The following is a 21,868-nucleotide window of genomic DNA, read 5'->3' on the forward strand; positions in this document are numbered from 1 at the left end:
CCCAAATGTCACTGTCAAAAGTATTTTGAAAATAGTTTTGAAAGACTTTGTTGAGCATTTCCAGTGTACAGCTCAGTTTATGCTCAAAACCATCATGTAGTTATTATTTCTTAAACTTGTATACTATATTGGCAGAGGACATAGGACAGAGAACCAAAGAACAGAAGTGGTTGTGAAAGAATAACAAAATGTCTTCTGCCAGAGATACTTTTTTGTAAGAGTGATTTATTTTATTTTTTTCAAATGACAATGGTACAGACGACATGAAGCACAGAGAGGAGGAGAGGGGGGGTTGAAATCATCCGATGAGTGGATACTGCATGGTGAGGGGGTTGAGGGGCAAGCAAGAGTACCAAATGGAGTAAAAGATATCGTATCAAAAATTTCATTTTTTTTCATATATATTTATATAGGACTAATAATTCTCTTTAACTAGGCAAAGCAAGGAATACCCTTTTCCATTTATCTCGAGCCGAGGCTCTCCCTAAGCAGGGCCGACATTATTATTCATAAAAAAGAAAGAAAAGACGGGACATGTACGGAGGCTGGGCGGGGACATTTGGAGGCGTCCTGTGGTCCTGTCCGATGTGGCGTTTGAGGCGTGTAGCGCGTCTGGGCGTGTCCACAGGGGTTTAGATTTCTCTGGTGGGCCGGCCTCAGCGGGAGAACGTCTTTCCACTGAAAAGCAAAACAAACACACGATAAATACCACGGAAAGGAGTCAATCACACAAATAGAAACCAGTTTTACAGGTTTGTGTTGTAGTCAATTCCCTACAGGAAGTGATACCAACGTTTTCTAAATCAACAAACATGTGTTTCACTGAAGCCAATCTCAGATTTCATGTGAAGTCTTTCTCCCTCTTCGAAACTCACGATAAAAGCGTCTACTGGGGGTTCTCTTCTTCCAGTTGCACATTAACTACAGAACAAAGACTCTGTGTATAAGCACTTTATATTTCCCAATTATTTCAGAGATAAGGGGCTAAAAAACTGAATATGTCAAGCTGTAAAAATTCCTTTCTGACTCACTTCAAACACTGCAAAAACACGGACACACTTCAAAAACACACAGAAAATAATGCAATGATAGTGTCTCAGAGCTGAATGTGGTAGTATTGTTCTCTTCTGAAATAATTAAATAGCATTACAAGTCCTTATTTAGGATCTGAACAGTGCAAGAGGAGGCTGTAACACATTGAATAATTAATAAGTCTGTAAGAAAATCCTCAAATGGCATAAAAGAAAACCACTAATGATGAGACGAAGAAATCTGTCAAAACTAACAAATCTTGTTTTTCCTTCTGCCTTTTAATCTGAGGAATAGTGTAGAATCGAGAGGTGGGGGACTACTCACGACATGGTCTTCATCTCCTTCTTCTCGGCGTCGGGGCGAGCGCGGTTCAGCACCTTGAGGAACTCTGACGTCTTGGCCCTCATGCGTGTGTGGATGTAGGCCTGCGGAGGACATGTGGAGACAATAGCAGGTGTTTTTACAATGCTTCAACCACTCATTAATCCATCAAGTAAGGCTCCGGCTGCCGGCGGTTAAAGATAAGATAAGATAAGATGGACTTTTATTAATCCCTCGTGGGGAAATTGTTTCTCTGCATTTGACCCATCCTGTGTTAGGAGCAGTGTGCTGCCATTTTGAACGGCGCCCGGGGAGCAGTGTGGGGAACGGTGCCTTGCTCAGGGACACCTCGATAGCACTTGGTCTTGCAGGGACTTGAACCGGTGACCTTCCAGTTGCCAAGCCAAGTCCCCCATCGACTTTGCCACCACCGCCCCTAAAGAATAACTCAAGAGCCGAAAACAATCCCCTGTCATGCGTCATGCGAAGAACGGCTTTAATTAGGTTTTAGTCTCCATATCTTGTTTTTAAGTGTACAGTGATGCCCACGCGCGCTATCAGAAAACCTGTATGATGAGTTGAGGTGGCAGAGAGCGTCGCCACCAGTCTGGACTCTGTTTGATCTCCCCTCATGGGCAGACTTTCTACCGTGAGAGTTACACTAAAGAGGCTGGGATGAACTTTACAAAAGGTTTTATGACTTGTTTTGCATCCTGGGTTGACAGTATTTGAACTTTCTGAAAGTTCAAACATTTAGAGCGTGTGATTTCCTTTACTTCAAAGCTATATCGAGATCCATCTCCATCTTGTGCACTCCTAGTATTAAAGACAAAGACCTTATAATATAAAAAAATTAACAATAGATACGGCTGCACCATTTTTGACTGATATTACATTTAAACAAATGTATTTTGAAACCTTTATGATACAATTTGTAAGCCAGGACATCTCTGAAGCTCTACAATACTTCATATAAAGCCTTTTAACTGATATTTAACAAATATTGGGCTTCCTGCGATTTGAATATGCACTAGTCCATATTTAGATGTAGCTGAAATGACTACTGCTCCATGATTCTGTTGTGGTGAGGTGTCACTGACCTTGGAGCACTTTATGTGGTAGTGCAGGTAGTCCCTGAAGGTGTGGATGAGGTTGATGGTGTTGTCTCTGGCATTGGCATTGGTGTGACGAGGGAACAGGACTGTGAACATTAAAGCAGAGCGTCAGTATATGATAGGTAGATCAGTTAGAAGAGCTCCAGCTGATGTTTGACGCGCACTGACCGAAGGTGATGTATCCGATGTTGTCCCCGACAGCGGCGTCCGTGTCCTTCAGCTCCAGCGGGGGCTCCCGGTGGCTGAACAGCACCTGGGGGGCCGTGTGGCTGGCTCTCCGACCCTCTTTGAACTCCTACAGGGGGTACATTTACAAATATATGTTTTTAAACTTTAATATTAAACAAGAGATATAAAAAAAAGAACACTGTTATATGCACGTGGCCTCACACACCTGCATGAAGACTTTGCCGATGATGACATCGTCGTCGTCTTTGAACACCGTGCTGAACACCACCGTCACTCTGTCTTTCTTAGCCTCCAGATACCTGAGAGAAAGAAACACGGTTTGAAAAAATAAAAATAGCTCAATTCCTCCATGACTTCTGTGTGACTGTGTGAATGGGTGACAGCTGTATATGTAAAGCCCTTCAAGGGGTTGTAAAGACTGGATAAAGCGCTACATAAAGAACCGTTTAATTTAATTAAGGCAACAAAAGTATTGGTGAGGTCTAGGGAAACGTCACGGTTTGTGTTAGGCCTCTGAAACTGAAAAGCTCCCACGTACATGGACTCATCGTCTCTGTAGTGGACCACGGCCCTCTCCTCGCCCTCCTTGCCCTCTTCCTGAAACTTGAAGTACTTCTCGAACACGGAGGCGAAGCAGTTCCTCTTCAGCATCCCCGCCTGGTGGATCACCTCCTCTTTATTGGCTGGTAGCGCATCCAGGTCGTAGAGCAGGGACACGTTGTAGCCTGGGGAGGAAACGGAGCGACACTTATTAGAGATTGTACAAAATCTGACACTTTTAAATTTGAGTTTTTCTGAGAGAGGAACAAGCTAACAACTACTTGGAAAAGATGTTGTAGAAATGAGGAACAGAGAAACCATGTGGTGATTTTAAAATGTTAGCAGTATATTTGTGAGAACTTACCATCCTCTGTTGAAACCAGGAAGTCTCCATAGATCCTCTTGAGCAGCTGTAATTAACAAACGGCACTTATTTGAAGTAGTTCACCAGAAAACATGACAAAACAGCAAAAGAAAACCAGGATAAACATTTGAAAGACTAAATCTTAGGCTGCGTTTGACTAAATAAAGCACAACGGGACGGTAAAAGCTTTTGAAAATTGGCTTGATTTTGCAAGGTGATGATACTTTGATGCGGGAAAAGAGAAAAGGTAAGATAATTGCAGACATGTCAACAAAAAGCAGAGATAGAAACAAACTGTCTATCCAACAAAAGCTTTACACTGTAGGAGGAGGGGAGGTATGTACTTTAACAAGAGGGGCCCCTCTGATGGATACCCGTCGCTGAGGAATGCAGCGAAAAAGACTTTGCAGTAATATGCAAATGTTATATCTGCGCTATGGGCGATAATTAGGGATGGGTATCGTTTGAAAGTTATCGATTCCGATTTCGATTCCGGTTCTGCTTATCGATTCCGGTTCTTATCGATTCCCCGTTTCGATTCCAAAATTGTAAAATAAAGAGGTCAAACGTTTAGATAACAAAAATATATTTATTCTTAAAAGCTTTAACTGAAATTGTTACTAAAAAATATACATGCAATACAAATGTATTGCACAATAGCTGTGCTTTATTTTAACTGAGCTATGCCTGTGGCAAGCTATTAACAGGCATTACACTTTGCCTTTTCTTTTTCTTTTTTAGTGTAGTGGAGCCTCACTTCAGAGTGTTTACCGCGACCTATCTTTGGTGTTATGAAGTGACTGAGCTCGTGAAATGTCTACGGGAGGGCGGGGGAGCATCGCTGCGGGGCAACTGTGGACCTCTGTTGCCTGTCAGCGCAATTTATATGATGCCGTTTAAAAAAATGAAGGGCGGTGCCGGCCGTCAGCGTACCGAGCTGGCCGTCAACGGCCCGCTGACGACCGGCCGTTCTGTGATTCTCCAGGTCCGCCCTGTATTCCACCGGGTCACCGCAGCACCACGGTACAGACGGACCCGCTGGAATACAGGGTCTACCGCGTTTAGGAACCGTTAAGCAGAACCGAAATTGTGTATTTTGTATGGGTACCCGGTACCCGGCATTTTCTTATCGGTTCTTATCTGGAACCGAGTTTCGGTTCCCAACCCTAGCGATAATGGAATAGAGTAAAGTATTCTTCCTCTTTTCGTTCAGCTCTAACCAGAAAGTGGCCATATTTGTACTCTTGGTGGGCTGATTTTGATTACCGTGAGTAGTGTCGCAACCATTGGATATAGAGAGCACAAGACGAACGAATTATTATCTCTACTGCGGACAAAATCTTTTTCAAATAAATAAGCAATCTGTCCAATCTAAATGATCCAGAGTCGCCTAAATCTAAATCTCCCAAACTTAATCAAAGTTAGCCCACCAGGAGTACAAATAGTGGCATTTTCTGGGGAAAAGTGCCATGTTTGATACGGGAAATGTCAGAAATTGACTCGATAACCCCCCAGAACCACTCCAAAATTGTCCAAACCATTTTTTCACTATTTTCCACATTGGCTATAATTAGGGATGCTCCGATCGGGAATTTTGGCAGGATTTCTGCTTACTGCTATTTTATTGTCTTTTTCGGACACCTTAAAATACTGCCAGACTGGTGAAGCCATTTTGGCGAGCTTGTCTTGCCGCGCACAGAGAAAAGTGTCATGTATTTTACGTCATGTGATTGGCTCTCCTGACCGGCCTTTATAGAGAGCACCGATCGATCGGCAGACAGTGAATATCGGTCGATCGGAGCATCCCTAGCTATAATGGGAATTCATTCTAATCAATGCAACTTGTCCAAATTGTGCAAATTACTCAACATATGCAAGTTAGCATCCAGCAGTTTCTATATGCTGGGGACCCGTACTATACATTTCTAACCTAAAACTTTTATGGTACTCAACATTTCCGGACTACAGTCTGAATAGGATTCTTTTATCCCTCTGCTCTACAGTTTTAGGGAACAAGGAGGAAGTCCACACACACACACACACACACACACACACACACACACACACACACACACACACACACACACACACACACACACACACACACACACACACACACACACACACACACACACACACACACACACACACACACACACACACACACACACACACACACACACACACACACACACACACACACACACACACACACACACACACACACACACACACACACACACACACACACACACACACACACACACACACACACACACACACACACACACACACACACACACACACACACACACACACACACACACACACACACACACACACACACACACACACACACACACACACACACACAGTCAGCATTTCCTCGGCTGGTGTGAGTCACACACACTTCCTGTTTCTACCAGAAGCCTCCGCAGCTGCTTTCTTCCTTACATGGCAACAGAGCCTCTGTGCAGAGGTGTGTGTGCAGATAGCAATCATGACCTCATTCTGACTTTTTAATACTCATTTTCACACCAAATCAGACAGAAATCAAGCTCATCAGCACGTTTGCCTATTCAAGTGTTGCAGCAGCTTGCATGGTGACAGCAGAAATGATCTTAATAATCAAATGTATATAATGAAAGCAACTCTGGACATGCACATGGAATATTTTGCAGGGGGTTTATTTGTGTAGCTCCCACATGTCATACCTCGTCAGCCCCATGCTCCTGCAGCTCCTTGTAGAACTTCAGGGAGATGCTGACCATCACTTTGGTCTTCTCCCCGTTGGGGTTGGAGATGTGGTACAGGACCCCATCGAAGTCTGCAGCAGAGAAAAACATTAAAATACTGCAGGTGGATAATGACAGACAACCTCCTAACCCCTATCTTTATGGCAACTTGGCTCGATTTTTAACAACTTAATTAGCCACCTCAATGCATTCCTGTATTTAAGATTATTTCAGTCAATTCGACATGTGTGATGTAACATTTAGTGTTATCTAGCAGCGATTACTGGCAGGACTGAGCGTGGGCAACTGGGTTGATTTGCATAATCACTGCAGTGACAGCACAGCTAAAAAGAAAATATTTTGAGAGAGATAAGATATAACCTCACCTGCAAACGTCACATCGAGGCCCTCTGGCTTGTTGCTGCAAGGAGAGAAAAGAAGGATGAGGCATAAGGAGGAATTTACATATTATGTACATGCAATCTCTGTCAAAATGATCCCTCAGAATATCAACAAATGACACTTTAAAAAGTTTAAAGTGCAAATAGCAATCACAAATAACTTCTAGCTTCTCAATTGTGAGGAATTGCTTGTCTTTTTAAGGCCTTACACGATTTAGAAAGGTATAATCAGCATACTTTGACATTTTAGACACTAAAACGACTTGGCGTTTAAACAATATTCATAAAATAGTAATACAATATTTGCAGGTATCATAAAGTCTGCCATTATATGATTTTGATTTAATTCAGGGGTCAACGATATATATGATAAGTATGGTAAGCCTATTTGTTACATGAATATGACATTTTCCCTTTTGCATCCATAATTTGGGATATTTCATTGTATCGAAGTAGCTATTCAATTGAGAAAATAATGAATCTGTTATGGACATAGTTGTTGCAGCCCTGGATGCAACATCTGCCACAAAAACAATGACAGTTAATCACATTTCTTCATGCTCTGATTTCATTTTAACATGGATTTCTTAATGAATCACCTTGACAAAACCGTCTTTTCTTAAACCAGCAGAACACTATCAAGGGGACTCTCAGTTACATTTGGACTTTTACTCAGGGGTTTCTCCAGCAGCTTGTCCAAACTGGAAGGAGCTGCAGCAGCTCAGACTAGACTCAGCTTGACTACAGGAATGCGGAAGCTGCAGAGGGCCGATGGTTAGCTAACATGTAGCCGCTAACGGGTCAATCAGATAAGACTTCATTTAATAGAATCAACCAACTATAATTTCACATTTCCAGCCCTGAGTTGTTGTCATGTTTAATGTTGTGGTTTGACATCAGGATATCCAGCAGTCCATTGTTAACGAAGCTTAACCACACACACTGCGGTCTGCTAGCTACTGTTAATGATATGCAACCTCGTAAAACGTTTAATTTAACATTTGTAGGGTAATTAGTTGCATAATAATACAATATATTCTATATTTTACACCCAGGGATTCTGGGAAAGCAGCCAGGGGAGATAACAAATGATAATAGGGGTTGCAAATGGTGTCACAACACTGCCCGTGGTCAGCAGACACACCCCAGCTTTAGGCAACCCAGTCACGGACTATCAGCCAGATCATTCACGGTGTTATATTTCGGTAATTTTCACAACAAATGCGACCAATTAGCTGACTTGTGCGAAGCTGCATCCGTACACCGCTGTGCTTCATTAAAAGCAGCTTCATCTTCGTCAGAAAGCTAAAGGGGAAGCTAGCTGTCGTTAGCTCAATGCTAGCCAGGTGTAACAATGATTTCTCACCCGTTGGACGCGCCGTCAAACTTCAGCGACAGCGTCTCCTCTATGATGCGGTTATTGATCTCTAACAGGATCATGGCGGCGGACACCGGTGCGAGGAAAGGGGGAAGATCGGTGCTTTTAGGTGGGATTAACCGCTTTGTGTCAAATTCTGCTAATTTGTTTCCTCCCTTGACAGACCGAACCGCTTCCGTCGAGGCTACTTCCGCCTGCCACTTCCGCGTATTTTACAATCAGGACCCCAACAGATGAGGGGATCGCAAGGATGCCTGTCGTTAATTCCTAACTAGGATATTTGTCAAAATCAGAAACAGGTTATTTGCCAAGTAGGTTTAAACCTCTATGCAGTGGCGGTTCTAGACCAATTTGACTGGGGGGGCCAGTTATTTTCTGAGGGGGGCACAATAAATGCAGGACGAAAAAGAGAACTAGACAGTATGAAGTAATTGCGCATAAGAAAACAATGCAATACAGTTATTGGTATTTGTTTCAGTACACTTATTTATTTCAGATATATCTTATAGTTATTACTGTTAGCTTCAGCTTAAGTTATAGTGCAATGTTTGCACTAACACCATATTTATATAAAAATAAAGGCAATAAACAGTTACATCTCTACTTTACATAAGGGTGTCTGCACAATCTCACATTACAGCAACAAAATCCTGCGGTTTTTTGGCAAACCGAGTACCAGAAAATATACATTTAAAAAAAACAAAAAACTTTTCATTGTTAGGGGGGCCACAGGGGGGTCAGAGGTCAGTGTTTGGGGGGCCCCCCCTGCCCCCCTAGAACCGCCCCTGCCTCTATGGTCTTAACATGTGAGGAATTTGCCTTGATGTACATGGTGCATACATAAAACACAGTTAAAGAAGATTACAAAGTAAGAAAAACAAACAAAACAAAAATTAAATATAAAAAAGATATATATTATACGATAAGATATGGAACATTATGTACATGAAATCTGGATATATACGAAAAACCAAGTATAGTGTATACTATTGCAAAGTACTTGAATAAATAAAACTTGATTAAAATAAATAAAGTGGAAAGCTGTGAAGATAGAGGGGTAGAATTTATCAAAATAAACTGTTCAGCTATTAAATGAATGGATGACGGAGATTGACTACGTTGTTGTGCTGTTTTGCATCACCATGTCCAAATACTGCTATACAAAACAGGTTATTGCTTCTTCAAAAACATATTTATTCAGATCATAATTCATATATTGATTTTAACAAAGCCCTCTACACTGACATTATTTGCTTTCTTCTTGAACTTTTAACTTTTTAATTATTGCTCTTCTAACTACTTAGGCCTCAATTAAATATTTTACATTTAATAGTCACATCAGCATTGGCCCGGATTTATTTATTTATATTTATTTATTTATTCATTTATTTAACAGGGACAGTGCACATTAATGAACATTTCTGTAAATGTGCCAGAGTTAGCCGAGAGGCTATTTTTCATCTGTAGTCCCTGGACAGATTTTAAAAGTCAACAGATTCCTGTATGCACCAAAAGTCACTTGATTTTTGGTAATTGTTGTGGTTTACTCATAATTATATGTATTCAAATAGATAAATGAAACTGCTGTTCTCACCTGTCAAACTAAAACAGAGTAAACAACGTCATGTATTTTCCTTTAACATGAGAAGTATTAGGAGTAGTACAATATTACAGGTGTCAGACTACATGGCATGTCCTAATTGTCATCTATGAAAGTAAAGGCTTTAATCAGCAACTCAACACATAACACTGGTTTGACTGACATGCATGACAGCTCGTCAATTTTGAGCATTTCAGATCGAGCATTCCGATAAAAGAAAAGTTCAAATACGTAATTAAGGAACTACTGTAAAAATAATGCCAAAAACAAATAAATATTAAAGTGCACCTATCATGCTATTTGTAGGCAATAGCATAGGTCTCAGATATTTAAAAATATATAAAAAACATGTCTATGAAATGTTTAGCTCAAAATATCAAACAGATCACCCATTCTAGCCATGCGTCATATCCCTCTATTTCACTTCCTGTTTCAAAAGTGCTGATTTTATGTATAAAGCTTTAAAACCAAAAAAAATTGATAAAAAATAAAAAAGGGAGGGGGCTGAGCTCATGCGGGACCCGGCAGCTACTGTCTAAACTAAATACTGCCGTGATGAAACGCCATATCATGGATGATCAAGGATTATTTCTGAAACAGTATGGAGCTCAAAGGCTTTCTCTCTTGCCGGTTATACCACAAGGTGAGTTCCTTTTTATTTCCTGCTTCTTCACACACATGCTCTCCAGTACAGGTTAGCTCTGAGTGTTAGCGATGCTAATGTAAACACCGACCATATTACGTCCAAAACAGCATTGTTTCTGCAACCCAGTCACGGACTATCAGCCAGATCATTCAAATGCTGTCATACTTGACACTTTTTAAGGGTCTAACAAAAACACTCTGGTATTAGAAGAAAACGTTTTTTCTTACATCCAGCTAATTTATATTGTAATTAAGTATGTTTTAAAGGGAGAAGCTCAGAACTTAATGTAGTTTTATAAAAGTTATATTGTATTTCTGTAGTGGAGTTGTTTAAATATACCAATAAATCCTGAATTCTTATAATTAATCTGCATTCTTTTTTATTTGTATTACAGAACTTTGAACAAAACAGACTTTATTCCCTCGGTTCATTTGATTTGAACTGTAAATCTTTGCGGTGATGATGATTACGCTAAAAATTAAAAACCGGCCATGCTGGTTGGGGGACAGTCATGCTTCCTGACGGAGGATGGACACAAGACACTGTTGTCATTTGTGGAGCCTTTAAGTCTTCGTTATGAGACAGCTGGAGGGGTGAAATGTTAAATATTGTGCAATTTTCTACTCTCACCACCGGAATAAAGTTATTTACTGAGCCAAAAGGGGGAGGAAGAGGAGTTATTTTGTGTCTAGGCACACATTTAGTTTGACTTTATAAAGGATCAATCAATCAATCAATCAATGTTTATTTATAGCCCAATATCACAAATGTTACATTTGTCTCAGTGGACTTCACAGTTTGTACAAAATATCAGTATGACAATACGACACCCTCTGTCCTTAGACCCTCTGTCCTTAGACCCTCTGTCCTTAGACCCTCGCATCGTACAAGGAAAAACTTCCGAAGAAAACCCACAGTTTAAAGGGAAAAATGGGAGAAACCTCAGGGAGAGCAACAGAGGAGGGATCCCTCTCCCAGGACGGACAGACGTGCAATAGATGCCGTGTGTAAATTGAAAAGATAATACATTTGCAACATAGGTAGTCCAAATGTTTGGAAATGCATGTGTGTATAATAGGAAGATTAATTCAAAGGAGAGGTGCGTCAGTGTGGCCCTTTCATCAGCTTCCTCCTCTGTCATTACCAGGAAAGTGCACGGACATTTTAAGAGGCTGTTGCATCAACCTGACAAAAGAAGACAAATATTTTTGCTGAATTGCAGACAAGCAAACATATGAATCAATGACACCCAGTGAACTTCAGAATCCATTGCAGTTAGTTTAATAAACATTCAACTGTGCAATAGGTTGGCTCTGCGTTGTCCGACCGAGGCATGGGTATCAAAAATTACAACAGTTTTGAATATATCGGGATTTATGAAGTCTAACTTAAGCAATTACTGCCAACTAGCATTAGTTTTACCACATTTTCTCTGCACTCTTACTTTAACTTCATTTATTAAAACAGAACACCTGGTAACTTATTAAAGCAGGACTCTCAGTATGGGGAAAAAAACAGGGGAACAATGCTGGACTTATGCAACAGTAAGAATGAGAAAAAAAACACCTAACTCATTTCCTGAAAATGTCACTCACAATAAAACACCTTACGTTTGGTAACACACACACACACACACACGCACGCACACACACACGCACACACACACACACACACACATACACACACACACACGCACACACACCCACAACACACACACACACATACGCACACACACCACACACACACACACACACACACACACCACACACACACACACACACACACACACACACACACACACACACACACACACACACACACACACACACACACACACACACACACACACACACACACACGCCTAGTTACCCAATGACTTGAGACCAGGTCATGTGAAGTTGTATCCGGAACATCTTTTGAGTTAGAGTTAGTTGTTTGTAAAATATGCTTTCAGGGCAAAAATAAGTATCAGTGTATCATTCAGTTCATCTGAGATATTAAGTCGTAAAGCCCTAAAGGAATTTGTACTGTTGAAATTCTATAAGATGTCTTTTTCCAAATCCAATAAATACTAGAGATGTTTTGAGAACGTGGCATTTGTGATAACATTAATTCATTTGGATAAATGGGAAAATAGTTTTCCAAACCTGGTTGAAAATGAGTATCATAGAGCCCCCTTTAAAATGTTAATTCTTTACTTGTATTTCATGTGCATTTATGATAAAGTGTTCTATGTTTTTTTAAAGGGCAATTCCTGAGAAGAATTGGAGCACAAAAACAGGCTATTCATTTATTTCTGCTTCTGCGTTACTTCTATTTTAAAGAGAATCCAGCAACAATCATTAATTTCACTATTAGTACCTTTAGGCTTTTTTATTGTGACATGTCAAAATGTGTTCCTGAAGAAAGGTGTATTGCAGCAAAAACATTTGACACACATATATCCAGTAACACATTGGGTAAGGAAACATTGGACATTGGGTCAACTCTCCGTAAAACATTTAAAGGGACACTGAGTGGCATTTAGGGGGAGAGCTGCGGTCGTCTTTAAAGTCCAAAGGTGAGTGCCTGAACTAGTTTATTATCATATGTGTTAAAGGGAGACTATTTTATAAAGAGATAAAGGCCAATTGTCTTTGACCCTTCCAAAAACTAGTATTGTGCATCATTTTGTTATTGTTTGCACCTTTTCTAAGTTGAATTTTGCATGACGCTATACCTTTCTTTTAACTATATATCAATTACTGAGCAAGAGAGAAGGCAGCATAGGGGTTTGAATGCTTTACTAAATATTTTTAAAGGAATATTTCACCCCAAAAATGATGGTATATATATAGGCACTGTGTTATCTTCAGAGAACTTGGTTTAGCAGAAGTTGAATGTGCTGCTACTGTATGATAATCTAATGCTCTCAATCTGTTTTCCACCTATAGTCATGTCGCTCTACTTCAACTATGAGGAAGTATTTCCGAATTATACCATCCATGAAAATCTAACGCCCTACGTTGTGGATCCAAATACGTTATCATGTGAGACAGAACCGCTGCCTGCGACACCAGCTCTCACGCTGTGTCTCATCCTCATAGCCATCTTTTTACTGGCCATACCGGGGAACCTGTTGGTTGGATGGGTGATCGGCACCAGCAGACAGGCGCTGACTCCATCGGACATGTACTTGTTCCACCTGACGATAGCAGACGGTCTGATGGCCCTCACCATCCCGTTCTGGGCCATTGCGTTGCTTAAAGGATGGATCTTTGGGGACTTCCTGTGCAAGTTCCTCAACCTCGCCTTTGATGCAAACTTCTACACCAGCATCCTCTTCCTGGCCTGCATTAGCATCGACCGTTATCTGGTGATCGTGCACGCGAGTGAGAACGTCGGGACTCGACAGAGGAAGAGCAGCCGGCTCTTGTGCGCGGCGGTTTGGGCCTTCAGTTGGGCCCTCGCTCTTCCCGCTCTTTTCAACGACGCCTTCAAGCAAGCCTCGGACTCAGAGAGGATGCTCTGCCACGAAACCTTCGACATCGGCAGCGCCACCTCATGGAGGAATGTCACACACGGTTTCCGCCATATTTTTGGCTTTTTGCTCCCTCTGTTTGTGATGATATATTGCTACAGCGTCACCATCGCCAAGGTGCTGCAAAGTCGAGGTTTCCGGAAGCACCGGGCCATGAAGGTCATCATAGCTGTGGTGGTGATGTTCCTGCTGTGCTGGATGCCGTACCACACGACCATGATTGTGGACATCCTCATGAGGACGGATCTGATTAGTTTTGACTGTGCTTTGAGGATGTCAGTTAACCAGGCTTTGGTGATAACAAACAGCCTGGCTCTGTTCCACAGCTGCATCAACCCTGTCCTCTACGCCTTCGTGGGAGAGAAGTTCAGGAAGAAGATGATGCAGCTTTTTCAGCAGAAAAACAGACAGGAGCGGGTGTCTAGGACCAGCAGGTCCACATCGCAGACCTCAGAAGGCAACGGAGCTATTCTCTAAACTTCAAGTCAAGTCAAATATATTTCACAAATTCTCTCCTTTCATTCTGTGCTGCACTGCTGCCATCTATTGAATGTACTGTTGTTTACATGTCTACTATTGAACCGTCTCACTTTTCCAGCATCTGATGTTCATTTTCTTCTTAATCACCGTGACTATACTTTCATAAATCCAATGTTTCTGTGTTTATTGAAATGCTGTGAAGTATGTAAAAACTGTTATATACTGTAAATACTGCTGGTTTGTCAGTAAAACTCCAGAAATGTTTAGAAATGCTATTCACATTTCATGATCTGATATGTTCTTCATTACAAATAAAAGGCTTTGCAATGTTATCTCTACTGAGTTACACAATATTAACACTTCGAGCGATAGAATTAAAGAATTACTAACAAAGCACTTATATACTAACAGAGGACTGGCTTATCTAAAGCCAGTTGAGTAGCACTTGAAATGTTTTGGCTCTATGAAACCTGATGTACTTATATGATTCTGTTTTCTTCAAGTTTGTATCTTCTCGGTCTAATGCACTTATTAAGTAAGTCGCTTTGGATAAAAGTGTCAGCTAAATGCAATGTAATATAATGTAACATTATCAGTTAGGTATAATATTGTAACATCATATTGTTATGCAACATGTAATGAATTTAATATTTTATCATGAGAAGTATCTTTAAATATTTGTGTTGAGCAGAGGGCGAGCAAAACCCTTGCAAAATAAAACATAAAAACTATTGCACGGACATAATCGTCAGTGTGTGTCTTCTTACATCGTATTATACATTTATAAATCCAGTTTAATTCACTTTTAGTTGAGAAATCAGGGTTTTACCAGCTTTGTCGCAGCAGTTAAATTTGCCGAACTACATTTCCCAGAACTCCTTGCGATGACAGAAGAGCATGCTGTCAGAGACTGGGCAGCTACAAATTAAATTGCTGCATTCAGATGGACCTCACGAGGTATGGGACGTTTTATCAATTCCTTGCATACTAAAAATGACAAACAACTATAAAGTGTTTTCTTGACATGTAGCCAGCATGTTGTTTCGTACACGGGCTGTCAGTTACTTTCTCTGAAGATAATGTTTTTATCATTTTTTGGAAAAAAACAGCAACGAGACGGCATTGTTGTCATAATTGTACACTATTAGCCAGCTTGCTAGCTAGCTATAACTTCGCACCTGGGTCATAAGTGCTATTAAGCGATTGTATGCATTTTAGTGTCGTTGTGACACAGAAATAATATAACCTTTTAGCACCGTTAGCTCATTAGCAGCTAACTCACTGTGTTTACTATGAACTGCTTGTGTAACTTGTTTGCCTTGCACCTACAAAAATGGACACGTAACGTCAGGCCAAGAAATCCATCTCTCAGGAGCATATTTCCAGAGTCATATCAGTTTAATTGTAATGTGTTGACATATGTTTATAAATATTTATTTATATATAATATTTATTAATTTTTGAGCAAGAAATATGCTCTAACAAGCACATTTGCCCACTGTTGAATCAATAGTGAACATTTTTGTTGGAAAGCCCTGATTTTAGTTTGACAGAAAAAGGGTAAATAATCCAAGTTCCAGTTTATTCAACTCATTATTTGCATACTATTTTATGAATAGTTTTTTGACTGCTGGGTCTAACAAAACAAGCTGTTGTGATGGGCATTTTCCAGTGTGTCTCATAATTTATACACAAAACAAGTGATTAAGTGTTAATTGTAGAAGCCACGTTAAAGAGAATTAAGCTACAGTCACCTTTCTGCACAGTGTCAAAATAGTCTGAGTTACTCACAACATTGTTATCTTTTCAGGTTAACAATGACACCAGACCAGGCCGCTGGATAGAAAATGTCACAGTGTGGAATGGAGCAAAGGTCAACATTTTCTTCTACATGCAAATGGCAGCATCTAGCATTTTAACCATCCTACTAAATGGATATATTTACACCATTCCTGTCATGGAGACGAAGTCTGGTTGAACCCCACAACATTTAGTTTCCTCATTTCATTTAGGCTGATGACAAAACAAATCCTCACATGGTGATTTAACTCGGCAGGAAATAGAAACACTGCATCACAATGGTCGCTGATGACACAGCAGGGAGTGGGGACAGATCAGAGGGGGAAAAAGAGATGGACTTGAAGGAAGATGGAGACGTGGAGATGGTCGTCCCTGCTTCCGAGGGCCCGTCTCCCCGCGAGGGTCCCACAGAGGCAGCCGTAGAGCCAAGGAAGTGGAAATGGGCCGTAATATTCCTGTGTTTCTTTGGGTTTATGTCCTCGATAAAGCCTGGGGAGCCTTTCATTACACCATATCTACTCAGTACTGAGAAGAACTTCACAAGGCAAGAGGTAAGTGGTAGAATGTTTAAAAAAAATAAAATGAAATGCAGTCATTGGTTAATATGCAAGATATACTAACCTGACATGAAGTTAACCTGTAAGAGTCTTTCTTAAGGTTGTCTACATGCAGTTAGGCACTCAATACACAGCACTTTTAATGAATGTCCTGTGGAGACTGAGAGTCTGCTGATCCATCTTACTGCAGGTTAAAGTTCACATTCCTCCAAACTGCTATGTGAAAAGTGGATCGGGGATTTTTAGAGTTTCTTTTTCTCAAATTGACCTCATACCAAGATTTGATTTCCTGTAATCTAGAAACTAGACATTTCCTGAAACTAGATGTTTAAAACAAGGCAATTTTACAGCCAAGCCAGTGCTTATTTTCAAGAAATAAGCTGCTCCTGAATTAAATTGTAATCAGCTGGGATTACATGTGTATACAGCATTGTTATGGATAAAAGTCAGACATGACTTGTTCTATATAAACCAACTTCACTATGTCTCCAATATGCAGGAAAAAATGTACGTTATCCAATATTCTTGTTTAAAAGTCAAATGTTCCAGATTAATTGTACCAAGCAAGCATGGAATAAACTCCACAAGCATTTTAAGGAGTTTGTAGTAGTGCTTGCTTACATGTTATAATACATTATATTGCATCAATTTAATCATTTTTATTTGCTCGACTGCATATAATACAGTACCACAAACATGATGTGAACAAAATTTGTAGCCTTCACCCGCCTCGCTGATTTATTCATTGACTATTCCAGGTGACCAATGAGATCACTCCTGTGCTGACGTACTCCTACATGGTTGTGCTGGTACCGGCCTTCCTGCTGACCGACCTCCTGCGCTACAAGCCGGTCCTGATCATCCAGGGCATCAGTCAGGTGGCCATCTGGATCCTCCTGCTGCTGGGCACCACCCTCCTACAGATGCAGTTCATGGAGTTCTTCTACGGCATCACCATGGCGTGCCGCGTGGCGTACTCCTCCTACATCTTCTCCATGGTCAGCCCCGCTCTCTACCAGCGAGTGGCGGGATACTCGCGCACCGCCGTCCTCCTGGGGGTGTTCACCAGCTCGGTGCTGGGACAGTTATTCATCTCTGTCGGCCGCGTCAGCTTCTACACCCTCAACGCCATATCTATAGGCTTCGTCAGCTTCAGTCTGATGCTGTCCATGTTCCTCCCCTGGCCTAAACGCTCCCTGTTCTTCAACCGGACACAGAATCAGGAGCAAAAGGAAGTGGCGGAAAAGTCAGAAGTGGCCGCCATGAACCCGAAAGAGAAACCCAAGTCACGCTGGAGGGATTCTGTGTTACCGCAGATGCTGCTGGAGCTCAGAAATATTGTGAGGAGGCCCAACCTGAGGCTCTGGTCCCTGTGGTGGATCTTCAACTCCACCGGGTACTACCTGGTCCTGTTCTACGTTCACATCCTGTGGAACAAAGTCTACCCGGCCACGGAGAACAAGAACGTTTATAACGGGGGAGTGGAGGCAGCTTCTACCCTGCTGAGTGAGACTTTTATTCAGATACAGTTTGTATTTGTGGTTTTGCACAATTTGAAAACCAATATAACAGAGAACCGATGATATACCATGCAGGAAGACACACTGGGCTTATTTAAAGCCCCCACCTACATAATGGCATAATGAGAAAAACATATGCGTGCCTCTGCATAATGTCAATATTAAGCACCAAGACAACAATATTGCGTTGAATCCAGAGATCAAAGTCTGAGGAATTACGTCAGTTGTGAAAACGATGTCGACTGCTCGTTAAATTTGTTATTCTGCTGAGCGGTTACTTCATGTTTCGTCATCCTTAATGGCCCTTAATCAGCTGTAACGAACAAAGGTAGCAGTTTGTTTAAATAACTTGGAAGTCGTGCAAGCAGTAAAAGTTATATTGTAAAAAAAAAGAAGTAAATAATGAACAAAACTTCCATATAAGTTGAAGTTAATCTCCTGGTTTGAACAAAATCTCTTTACTTTTGTTAAGCAAACAGATGATACACATTGATGGCTACTACAAGAGTTAAATGGACGTCTCTCTCCCTGCAGGTGCAATCACCTCCTGCGCCGCCGGCTTTGTGACGATCCGCTGGAACGTGTGGTCCGAGCTGGTGATCGGCGTCATCACAGCGCTGCAGGCGGCGCTGCTGCTCCTCATGGGAACCACCGACAACATCTGGATCTGCTACGCCGCCTACGTCCTCTTCAGAGGCTTCTACCAATGCCTGGTGCCCATTGCCACGTGAGTCACAATTAAAACACGTTATCAAAACACATTTTCTGAAAGGGGAGCGGGATACTTGAATTCTGATGCATCCGTTCTTTAATCCTCACAGGTTCCAGATTGCCTCGTCTCTCAACAAGGAGCTGTGTGCCTTAGTGTTTGGCATCAACACGTTTTTTGGGACCATACTGAAGAGCATCATCAACCTCATATTTGCTGACAAGAGAGGCCTGGGGCTGGACGTTCACTCTCAGGTAAAACAGACATGAATTACCTGAACGCTGGCAGTGTGTGTCCTTAGATGTGCCTCATACCACCAGTACATCAATTAGTAAGCTTTTATTTCACATTGTTACTTTAGCTTGTGTATTATGGTGATTAACGCGATAACATTTCTAAAATGATTGACTCCACTCATTCAAAGATGTCTTCTCTTACAGTTCCTGGTGTACTTCGTTTACTTCACCATCCTCACCGTGGTCTACCTGGTCTGCGCCGCTGTGGTCATCATCCGTCACTATAGAAACGAAGCCAGGGAAGGGGCCGGGGCCGACAAACAGGCCACGCCCACAGAGCTCAGTCCGGTGACTGCGGACTCAGAGGTAGAACCTTTATCTAACGGCAACAGTGCCAAAGCTTAACGACGGGAAGTGTTTTGGACGAATATCTGACGTACATGAGTTTTTACCCTTTACCATTTAAACCCTCTAATGTCCACAGAGGAGACTAAAGTGAGTCTTAATCATTAAGTGCCTTCATGAAACTTTTTGTAACTGAAAAGAGTAAATTTTACTTTGTTTTTTTACTTTATACCAAAACAAATCATCTTAAGCACAGGGCGTTTTATTTCGTTTTTTTTTTACAGGATGCTGACCTGTACTGTTTCACTGATCTGAAACGCTGCGCCATGATTACTATGTGATCACCTAGTATTACTCTAAAACAGCTTTTCATTCACACTCCTATCCTACCTAATGTTACAAATAATAATAAGTGCCTTTTTGGATCTTTTTTAGTAAGATACAGTTTACCTTTCTGTATGGAAAATCCCATTTTACATAATTTTCGTACAATCAGATTAATTTAAGCTGCAGATTTTATGTAGCATGTTATATAGTGTGATTTATTTGTATTGAATATTTCGGACAATAGGAAAACGTAGCAGCAGTTAGTTTTGCTGCTTATTGGCTCATTTTTTGTCCAAGTACGACTGTTTTGTTTAATAAAAACCTGCAGGAAAAAGAACGGAGAACATAGGAACACATGAAACTATTATTGATGAAACAGGAACCACAGACATTCAATAGTTTTATGAAAATGCTGATTTGTGTCCCTTGTTTTAACACAAGGAATTGTGTACACTATACACAAGTTGTTTTGACTTGTTTTGACTGTATTATAATTATTGATTGAAATCATTGCTGAAATATAATGTGACTGTGAATCTGTCCGACTGCTGTAAAGGAAAAACACTGACTTTAATCAAATGTTTATTTCTTAGTCACAAATAAAATATTTTATAACATGAATCTATTCCCTGATACTGAATGTGTTGCTAAATTGTCAATTTCAAGGATAATGCCGGTAAAATCCTTGCAACCAGGTTAAGATATACAAGTAAAAAATGTATTTTAGATGTTGATCATTGACTTTCTTTGTAAGAGTTGTTTTTTTCAGCTGCAGCCTCAGCATGAAGACAGAGACTCCACCGATTATTTGTTTCTCTGCGTTTCTTAGGAGGTACATTTTTCTTTTGTTGCTCCAGCTGAACACTGGCGTCTGACAACATATCTTTTTTTAAATGTTAAACTGCTCCTCTTCAGGTTCATATTAGTATTATTACCTCTGTCACACATGTCTCCATGCTTTAATGACCAAAAAGGTATTTCTTTTTCTCATACTGCAGCACCTCTTTTCACCCTCTGTCTGAAACAAATATACAATATAATCTGCAAGGTAATTTATAGGTTTATTAATATCAAACATAACGATGACATTTTAAACTCCTTTATTCACAAAACCTTGTTGAAGATAAATTAAACACAGTCACTCTTAATAAGTCTGCAGCGGCTTGAAGTGAACTGTGTCCACTTGCTGCCCTCAAGTGGATACATGTTGTACTATGTTTTACAAAAATGAAAGACAGAAGCCTTGTAAATAGTTATAAAATAATAAGGTCCATTTCAGGATTATTTTCTTATAGTTTTATTACACACACAGCCCATACAAAATCCCTTCATCTACATTGTATAAATCTACAATAAATACTAAGCTAAAAGGGTGTAAGTTTCACAAATCTTAAGTCTTAAAGCATTTAGTAACTCACATCTATTGCATCCACAAACCACACATTTCAACCATTTCCAAAATAAAAGCAGAGAAAACAATCTGGTAAATGATAATAACCATTAAGGAAACCCCACAAATATCTGATTGACTTATTCCAAGCTTGAAATGTCTTTGTTCACGCCTCCTGTAGTATTCGCTGCATTACAGTACAATGCTTTGCTTGTTGGACACAATGGCGTCTCTTTCCCCCTCTGATATCAGTGCACTTCCTCCCCAGACACACACTCTCCTCTCCAACACTGTGAGGCTGCTCCAGAAATTCTTGGCTTTATGAGCTCGAGGTACCCGTCGGTGATGTCTTATCTCAGGAAAGGGAGCTTTGCAAAGGTTTCCTGGCATTGTCTAAGCTGCGAGGCCCCTCGGTGCCTCATAGGAACATCACAAATCTCTCCTACTATTTATGTCTGCACTGCAACTGTAGTGTTCAGCAGTAACTTCAATACTTCCCTTCCAAGTATTTTAAAAGTAACATTTCTGCATTTAAATGCTAAATGTAAAATATTTTGGCACTTATCCCTTTTCCCCTTTTCAGCATTGTGGTCGTCTAGCCAGAAAGTTCCCCTTTTTATCCCATTTGAAAGACATCTTTATAATACGTCTTGGTTGTTTTTA

At 40.7% G+C, this 21,868-nt stretch overlaps 3 protein-coding genes across 3 annotated transcripts; 2 read left to right on the top strand and 1 right to left on the bottom strand.

Moving 5' to 3' along the window:
• Positions 1-205: 205 nt before the first annotated feature.
• On the bottom strand, positions 206-8,301 carry arpc2 (actin related protein 2/3 complex, subunit 2). The gene is made up of 10 exons (XM_034216956.1): positions 8,064-8,301; positions 6,683-6,717; positions 6,276-6,388; positions 3,562-3,607; positions 3,196-3,382; positions 2,863-2,956; positions 2,637-2,763; positions 2,454-2,554; positions 1,357-1,457; positions 206-678 (listed from the first exon to the last, which is right to left on the bottom strand). Exons 1-10 carry the CDS (start codon positions 8,135-8,137, stop codon positions 657-659), a joined length of 900 nt encoding a protein of 299 aa, XP_034072847.1. The 5' UTR covers positions 8,138-8,301; the 3' UTR covers positions 206-656.
• A 4,477-nt stretch (positions 8,302-12,778) lies between these two features.
• On the top strand, positions 12,779-14,512 carry LOC117546636 (C-X-C chemokine receptor type 2-like). Its single transcript, XM_034216947.1, has 2 exons — positions 12,779-12,881; positions 13,255-14,512. Exon 2 carries the CDS (start codon positions 13,257-13,259, stop codon positions 14,316-14,318), a length of 1,062 nt encoding a protein of 353 aa, XP_034072838.1. The 5' UTR covers positions 12,779-12,881; positions 13,255-13,256; the 3' UTR covers positions 14,319-14,512.
• A 688-nt stretch (positions 14,513-15,200) lies between these two features.
• Positions 15,201-20,440, top strand: slc19a1 (solute carrier family 19 member 1). The gene is made up of 6 exons (XM_034216919.1): positions 15,201-15,278; positions 16,132-16,672; positions 17,437-18,184; positions 18,733-18,925; positions 19,020-19,161; positions 19,348-20,440. Exons 2-6 carry the CDS (start codon positions 16,400-16,402, stop codon positions 19,546-19,548), a joined length of 1,557 nt encoding a protein of 518 aa, XP_034072810.1. The 5' UTR covers positions 15,201-15,278; positions 16,132-16,399; the 3' UTR covers positions 19,549-20,440.
• Positions 20,441-21,868: the final 1,428 nt, after the last annotated feature.

This window comes from Gymnodraco acuticeps, unplaced genomic scaffold, assembly GCF_902827175.1.
Source record: "Gymnodraco acuticeps unplaced genomic scaffold, fGymAcu1.1, whole genome shotgun sequence".
In the NCBI taxonomy this organism is placed as follows: domain Eukaryota; kingdom Metazoa; phylum Chordata; class Actinopteri; order Perciformes; family Bathydraconidae; genus Gymnodraco; species Gymnodraco acuticeps.